We start from the raw sequence: 7,719 nt of genomic DNA, 5'->3' as shown, positions 1-7,719 counted from the left end.
CCTTTAGCATATCTGCCTAAGAAAAAACACATACAATGACGAGAATTCCTGCCAAGGGATATAAGGGTATCCTGCCCACTCCTCTGATTTTACTTCTGGGAGCAAAATCCCTCAGGCTCAGGATTGCTTTTGTAACCATTAATCCCTGTTAGGCTATTACTGCTGTATTAAGAGTGTGCCTCCTGGGTTGGGCTATATGAGGGAACTGCACTGTGATTGGTTCAAACTGCAAACAGAAAAAGACATGAACACTCTTTGCAATTGTAATGGATTTTGTTAAACATAACATTTCTTATCTATTCAAACACGGTTATGCTGGCAAAATTCATTATGTTGAGCTTTCATCAGAATTTCAGAGGGAAAATAAATAACCACAATCATGACAAGACAGAGGAAGGAGGGGAACTGTCTGCCCCGCCTGGCCTTATGCAGTTCTTAACCTGCCCTACTTTGTTGCACAACTAGAAGCTAAGTTTTGACTCATAGTTAGGAGGTTAGGCCAGGTGCTTTTAAATGTACTGACTTACACATGGCTCTGCACCATCTCACTGATAAATGCTTACATGACTGCCAAAGCTGCAGAGCATACTTTCATTGCTGAGGGAATTGAATTGAACAGTAATACTGTATATAGAACAATAATTTATTTATCAATTGTATTTATGTATCTATTGAGGAATGTTAATAAGATAACTGTTCAAACAAAACCTGGAACATGATTGTGAACTTGATTTTATGATTTTTAATTGAATGCCTTTGCATGAGTCACAATAACAACACAAAGATGTGTGAGATTTCAATAGTAGGCTTCTCCAAAAGCAAAAACCACATATTATAATAGTGTTATCTGGAGCACTTATCAGAGTGGAAGGTTGAAAAGTGCCTCAGAGACACAAACAGGAATCCAATTTATTCCATCATCAAATTTCAGTTTCTTATGTCTTCTATTCAGTTTCTTAAATAACCACTTCGTCATAGCTTTAGCAAAATCTCTTCACGCTACAAGCTTAAACTGTGCAAATTGTCTGCAGCATGTGTGTGTCCAGAGGTTTTTTTGTGTTTCTTCACAACATGTATTGAGACAAACGCTACACCCTGGTGGCTTAAATGAAGAATAAGATGTGACCTGTTTTCTGTGACTATCTTATCGTCTTTCTGTACTGGTGGGTCTCATTCCCAATGTAAAAGCTAACATTTGTATGTATATCTATATACCAATATGGGTATGAGAACGTGTTGATGCTATCGAATCATATTATCCTAATGTGTTTGTAACAACCTGATCTGCTGGTAATTGGCTTCAAGGGTGTTCAGTCAAGACCTAGATCACCTGTAGAGTAACCCATATATAGGGTGACTTATCATGCCGGCCTCATTTTTCACTGAGGAAAGTCCAACATGGACTGAAACATTTGCACTCTATGCACATTTTTTTACTGTCTGTACAGCCCTGTAATGTAATGTAACAAATAGAAATATTTAAAATTCAAACTCTAGTCTGAATTCATTTTTTGTTCTCTGTGTGCAAGTCCTCCCCTGCTACACTTTTTTTTAAAATTTGTGTCACTATTTTCACACACACGACTGGCGGAAAGTTCATACAGAGCAACAGTGGGATGCGCTGTGGTGGAACAGACAATGTTGCAAGTCAGTGTAGCAAAGGCGTTGAACCATAAAGTGGCCACTTCACTTTGTTGTCATCTTTAACTTCAGTTTTTCATTAAAACATTCACATGAAGTGCAGATTCAAGAAAAGAAAATGAACATTTGCATTTAATATGGGAGATTTGTGGTTTACAAATAAGCTAGTATTCAAGTATGCAGTGTTTGCACTACATACATGTTGTATATATGCATTACGCCCATTATTACACAGAATCTGACTTGAAGACTTCTTCAACAAGCTCATGAATGAGGAAATGTTGACCAGTAAGCCATACTGTAGCAGGATCAAAGATAGGCTTAACTAAACAGACAGGTTTCGTCAAATGTTATCCTCCAAATAAACAACACAATGAACAGTTTTGATTTCTTCATGAAGGAAATTCTGCTCTAATAATCACAGTTGTATTGTGCATGGTCTGGGAAGTCTGTAATGTTGAAAACAGCCATTGAAAGATATTTTACTTCTCTCATCTTGAATCAGTAGCAGGACAGTTAAAATAATGATGATAATACTCTGGATCTGAAGCACATGGTTACTGATGTGCTGTGATGATAACATGCTTTATTTGTTGCTGAACCTTATTAAAAGGTTAAAAGCGCTAACTATAATCATACACTACCGACCTTATCACTCAAGGTCCTCTCTTTTTATTTTTGTCTGTTGAGACATCAGTATGAGCTCTGTTGGCGCAGATAGACCTCAACATTTTTATTATCAGATGCCCACTGCTTATTTTTGCCACCACTTAAGATACACTAAACAGCACATTTTTTGTTTGCCAACTTTTATTCTTTTTTTTAAAAAAATGAGGGAAAAAACAACGGTGCAATTTTGTGTTTAGGCAATTTATTAGATTTTCTGTGTTAATCCTGCTGAGTTGTAGGTGTGTGGCTTATGACACAGCCAGTTAAAGCATGAGACTGTTCCTGTTGCGAAAAGTGCCTGAGAAATAATCCTGGTAGTTTCTTGGTTAGAATGAGCACCAAGTATAAACTTGGAGATGCAACAGTGTCCAACTGTCCAACTTCGGTAAAAAAAATAAAATAAAATATTTTTTACCATTCCCGGGCAAGATTTGAGACACGTAACTCTGTTCTTTCCTCTTCTCTTTGTGTGGAAAATTGAAAACTTCTGAAAAGTCTACGCACTTTCATCTTTGTTTTATATCTTTCAATAAATATGATTTGTTATAGCCCTTTGAGTACATTTCCCTATCAAAGATCTTCCCAAGACTTCAAATGAATATCCATTACTGAGAATCTATATTCATTTGTGACTAAGGTTTTTCAGAAGAACCTGTGAAAAAGCACCAGTCCTGAGGTGGATGTACAGTAGCTGACGCTGTGGTAGTTTTGATCCTGTCACCGCACCGTCCTTTTGAAACGGTCTTTCTGCACAGCGCGAGTCCTCCTCTGTCTCTCTGCAATGGTGGAACCAAGGCTCTGTTTCAGTGCTGGAAAGATCACCCCAGACTGAGAGGGTCCAGGTCTGGGAAAGGAAACATATGTGGATTTAAGCAGAGAGGGCCAAGATGGCTTTCTGAGATGAGTGGCGTCATGAAAGGTTTCTACAATGGTTTAAAGAGGCAGTTGTGGCCTATTACTACACTGAAACCAACCTTTGTGAAAAGCAGAATTACGCAGGCTTAAGATGAGTGTTGCATACACTGACACATGCTGGTATGTGGATAGAAGATCTATTTCATATAAAAATCACTAAGCTACAGATTTACATACGTTTTTTCTGGGAGTGCTTGCAGACCAAGTTTTGGAAATTTCTTTTCTTCTGAAGATTTGCTGAAAAGTACAAAAAAGGGAAACCTTGATCACAACTGTGCTTGTTTTTTGAAGGGATACTGTATGTTGGTGATGATAAAAATGATCATGTTCTCTGTAACTTTACCGGGTACCATCAACAAGGTAGGCCTTGGTCAGAATGTAGTTTTCTGGGGTGATTTTCTTGCTCAGCACAATATCTCTCAGCAATGCCTTAACACGTATAATCTAGATGACACAGAGTTGTCATGAAGTCATAAAATATTAATTTCCACAGGAATGCTGTATTTTTAAGTGCCGCAACACTGGAAATCAAATATATTTTGACTAATACTGTTTGATGATGGGTACTTACTTCCTGAGACTGCAAACTGTTAGCATTGTAGAGCTGTCGGATGATGACCTCACACTCCTGTAGCGTGGGAGCACGCGGTGGATGGAACGGACTGCTGTGAATTCGTAGAGGCTGTAATGAGGTGATGAGACCCCCCTTTGGTTCTGGGCCATGGTCCTGCCTGGAAGATCCAAGAGTTTCGCTGCACTCTCCAATGCTTCTCCCAGGTAGTCAGTGAGATAATATCAGTTAAAAGTAACATACAAACTGTTAAAGCCAGTTTCAGTTGTAAAACCCTAGTTGCAGTACCTACAGGTTTGAGACAGACTGAGACTCAGACCTATTCAATGGCCTTGTTTGTGTGACAAGACCAGATGGTGGACTAAAGGACTGAAGACAAACTTCTCGATTGTGTCTTAACATGTGACTTAAACAACAGAACAAAAAGAATATGTATATTTTGCACCAAAAGAAAAGATTTTAACTATTAAATTTAATTTTCTTTATGCCATCTTTGGAAATGTTGCTGGAAAGTTGTCCAATGTTTGGATGGTAACAAATCTCATGTGTTGAGACCAGCATCTCTTTGCATGAGTTTCTGTTTCACAAGCTGGCTACAGGCTAACTGCTCCCCAGTAAAATCAGTTGGGCTTTTGCATAAGCGAACACTAACAACCTTGGAAAAAAGAAGCAATTCCTCATTTTTAAACAAATATAACTTTGCGAGCTGTGAAAACCTGACAACGTGTTCCATAATAATGAACAGTATCTTTTAAAAAAAAAAAAAAAAAAATCCACATATGGCAGCTATTTTCCTGGTCTTCCTGGCTGCGTTACAGCAGAGTGACACAAATGTCTGAGCTCGCTGGACTGTCCTGTCAGAGTAACATTAACAATGAATGCCTCTACCTTTTTTGTCATCATATCCATATTCCTAATTATTTTTTCTCTCACAATTTTCTTGCCTGTGAACATTTTCTGAAAAAAGCCCCAAAATCATTCCAAAAATATGAGCACACTACATCAGTACTGAAGTAGGAAGCAGTTTTTCAGATGTTAAGTGGGTGGACATTCACCTCAGCGCCTGGTCCTGTATTGGTCGCGTGTCCTGCAGCTGTTCCTCCAGGTAGATTCCTGCACGGTCTTCACTTCCCTGAGTGGGTGGTCTAACACCTGGTCGACTGTGTGTCAGCCCTGGAAGAAAGAGCACCCAAAACAAAGAAACTAAGAATTTTTTGACAAAAAAGTATTATCTGGCACACTGCCTTTCACCTTAATGGAAACATAATTAACAGATCATGACATACTATTAACTAGAACATAGACTTTCTATTCTTGGGATGCCTCTGAACTACATGATGACATGCACTGAGATAACAGAAATTTGCCAACTGTCAAGACTTTGAAATACCGTTTTTACCAACATAGCATACTTTTAATAACTGGTTGTTTTAGGCCATTGCTTCAAGGTAATATTGGAATTAGAAGATCTCATAACAAAGATCAAATCATGCATAGCAGGGCGTACAAACAGCAGTAAATCAGGATTACATCTTACCTTTTCTACTTGACTTGGGAGTCTCCATTATCAGCTTATACTGCAACTCTGCAATATCCATATTAAGAGAATTTTAGTGTACGATACACTGTAGGGAGGCACATAAGCCACACAATCTTGTAACACAGCCCCAGCAAACAGCCCATGTATCCATAGAGGCCTGACTGCTGTGACAGTGTGAAGACAGATAACAGGAGAGTCTCTTTAGGGGGTGGTGAGATGCGGTTATATGGAACAACATGTGGCCTGTTCAGTAAAGTGACACCGGATCTCCATCCACCTCCTACTGAGAAACCACTCACCTTTCATTTTCCCCAGTCGAAACTCTGGAGTTGCTATGCGACCACAGTGCCTAGGCTGAATGTCTCTATTTTCAGCACATTATCAGGAGTCAGTCAGGTGTTTGTCATTAACTTGAATTCATTACGTACAGGATGTGGACACCATAACAGGTTAATGAGTTCACCCCTTGTAAATGGAATATAACGCTTACAATCAAGAGGTTGTCTTTTTGGGCCAAGTGCCACTTTTCTATAAATTTTGATGAAACAGAATATTGATTATTCTCACAGAGGCCAAAACAGAAAAGCATCTTACCATTCGATGTCTTTAAAGTGTCTTTCTTGATACTTTATATCCTTATTTTTATACTGACTTGTCTGTCCTTTTATTTCCTCTTTATTTTCTCACCTCTTTAATGTGCATTGTAACTACCGTTTTCGAAAAAGCTAACCAAATAAACTTGATTTAGGCTACTCCTCTCACATACCTCAACATATAGTATAGCATCATTTTGTAGCTTACCCAGCAAACCAGCATAAACCATTTTACTGGCCATTTACTTCAACTATCAACAAATGTAGTTTATATATCATCTGTTAGTTCTCGAAAACCAACGTTATTACATTAACGTTATATCAGCTGACATTAATGACATTTTTCCTCCCCAACACTGCTTTCTTCACCTTTATTCTCCCGCCTGAGATACTCTATTTCTGCATGGAGCTTTTCAAGAGTGTCCTTGTGTTGCTGCTGCAGGAACTGGATATTCCTCTGCAATGAGGCGATGCGGGGGTCCGTTTGTCCGTGACAGGACACCTCTGCTGCTCTCACCACTCCTCTGTCCGCTGTAGGGACAGCAGGCAGCGGCTGCAGCGGGTTCTCCGGTAAACGTCGTGGAGAACAAGGCTTCCCGAGACGCCCAACTCGGCTCCATTGTGGCAAATGGCGCACCGGTGGAAGATTCTTACTTGACATCGCTTTGGTTCATTCGGCTAACGAACCATTCGAACCTATTTTTGCTAGCAAGGTAGCGGCGACTTGTTTCCGCACGAATTAAGTTAGCAACCAAACTAGCACCGGTAACTAGCTAGTTTCCTTTCACCATTGTATTCCAGTGTGGACAGGTTGTTAACCATCATTCTTATTCGACAAAAGCCAGTTATTAGCTGAAGTCTGTCGCATGTAAACAGCTCAAGACCTTCGAATTACTTTTGCACTCACTTGACATGCGCTCCATTTATACACAACGTTGCCGTGACAACAGCTTTTCCTATTTTTGCCCTGAGTTTAACCTCTCAGGCAAACAGCTTATAAGTCCCGCCTCATGGGTTTGGATAGGCAGCCAATCGGAGGTGCAATGGCTATGCATTTAAACTTAAACGTTTGATTGGTAGAGCTTGTTGGGGGCGGTGCTAAGCCTTTGAACGATCTCAAGGAAATGATGTAATGGAGATATACTACAGAGGATGTTCCCCATAACCACAGGTTTTGGAGGCCACAAAAATATGCACTTATTTTCATTACTGAATATCTTCTAATATGTTCTGTTATACATTATATGTATTTTTTGCAACAAATAAAGAGAGACATAAATTATACACATTTATTCACTGACAATTAAAAAGGGCACTGAATTTAAGATTAATGGCTTCTTGGAATGTAAGGAAACATTTTGACAACTGTAAAACACAAATGTGCTTGGAAAATGACCAGTAGTGAGTGACATTAAGTACTGGTGAATAATTAATTGTCTGAACCATGCCAAAACACTAGTATGTTCCTTTAAGTAGGCTTAATTTAAAGTCCCTGACATTCAGTTTGATTGGTCTTAGCAAGCTTAACAGGTTAGTGGCAGGATAGTAGCTCTAACTGTCTTGCCAGCCTTCCCCATACTCCATTCCAAATAGGGACTAAGACTAAAGACTAACTTGTTATCTGGATTCATCCAAGGCCAATAAAGCATGGTGACGTTTATGGTCGACTAGGTTCAACTGGTGTAAAGGATCATGAAATTTGTCAGTTTTAAAAGGTGCACGATTTCTAAAAGTGAGTGTAAAGCTTCAGTTCAAGTAAAACGTAACAATCGACATAACTGAGGTGAAAC

The 7,719-nt window shown here is 39.2% G+C and overlaps 1 protein-coding gene across 2 annotated transcripts; it reads right to left on the bottom strand.

Moving 5' to 3' along the window:
• Positions 1-2,492: 2,492 nt before the first annotated feature.
• si:ch211-222n4.2 (uncharacterized protein LOC101885505 homolog) lies at positions 2,493-6,907 on the bottom strand. Of its 2 annotated transcripts, none has more exons than XM_067574747.1 (7): positions 6,299-6,907; positions 5,334-5,381; positions 4,852-4,969; positions 3,797-3,992; positions 3,576-3,669; positions 3,403-3,462; positions 2,493-3,154 (listed from the first exon to the last, which is right to left on the bottom strand). In XM_067574747.1, the coding sequence occupies exons 1-7, from the start codon at positions 6,588-6,590 to the stop codon at positions 3,129-3,131; spliced, it is 834 nt and encodes a 277-aa protein (XP_067430848.1). In that variant the 5' UTR covers positions 6,591-6,907; the 3' UTR covers positions 2,493-3,128. The 2 variants fall into 2 exon arrangements, with proteins under 2 accessions (XP_067430848.1, XP_067430847.1); XM_067574746.1 differs by having other exon boundaries at positions 3,569-3,669; positions 6,299-6,905.
• Between the last annotated feature and the right edge of the window lie 812 nt (positions 6,908-7,719).

This window comes from Thunnus thynnus, chromosome 19, assembly GCF_963924715.1.
Source record: "Thunnus thynnus chromosome 19, fThuThy2.1, whole genome shotgun sequence".
NCBI lineage: Eukaryota > Metazoa > Chordata > Actinopteri > Scombriformes > Scombridae > Thunnus > Thunnus thynnus.
The sequence above is the reverse complement of the archived record's forward strand: the minus strand, read 5'-3'. Positions and strand labels throughout refer to the sequence as shown.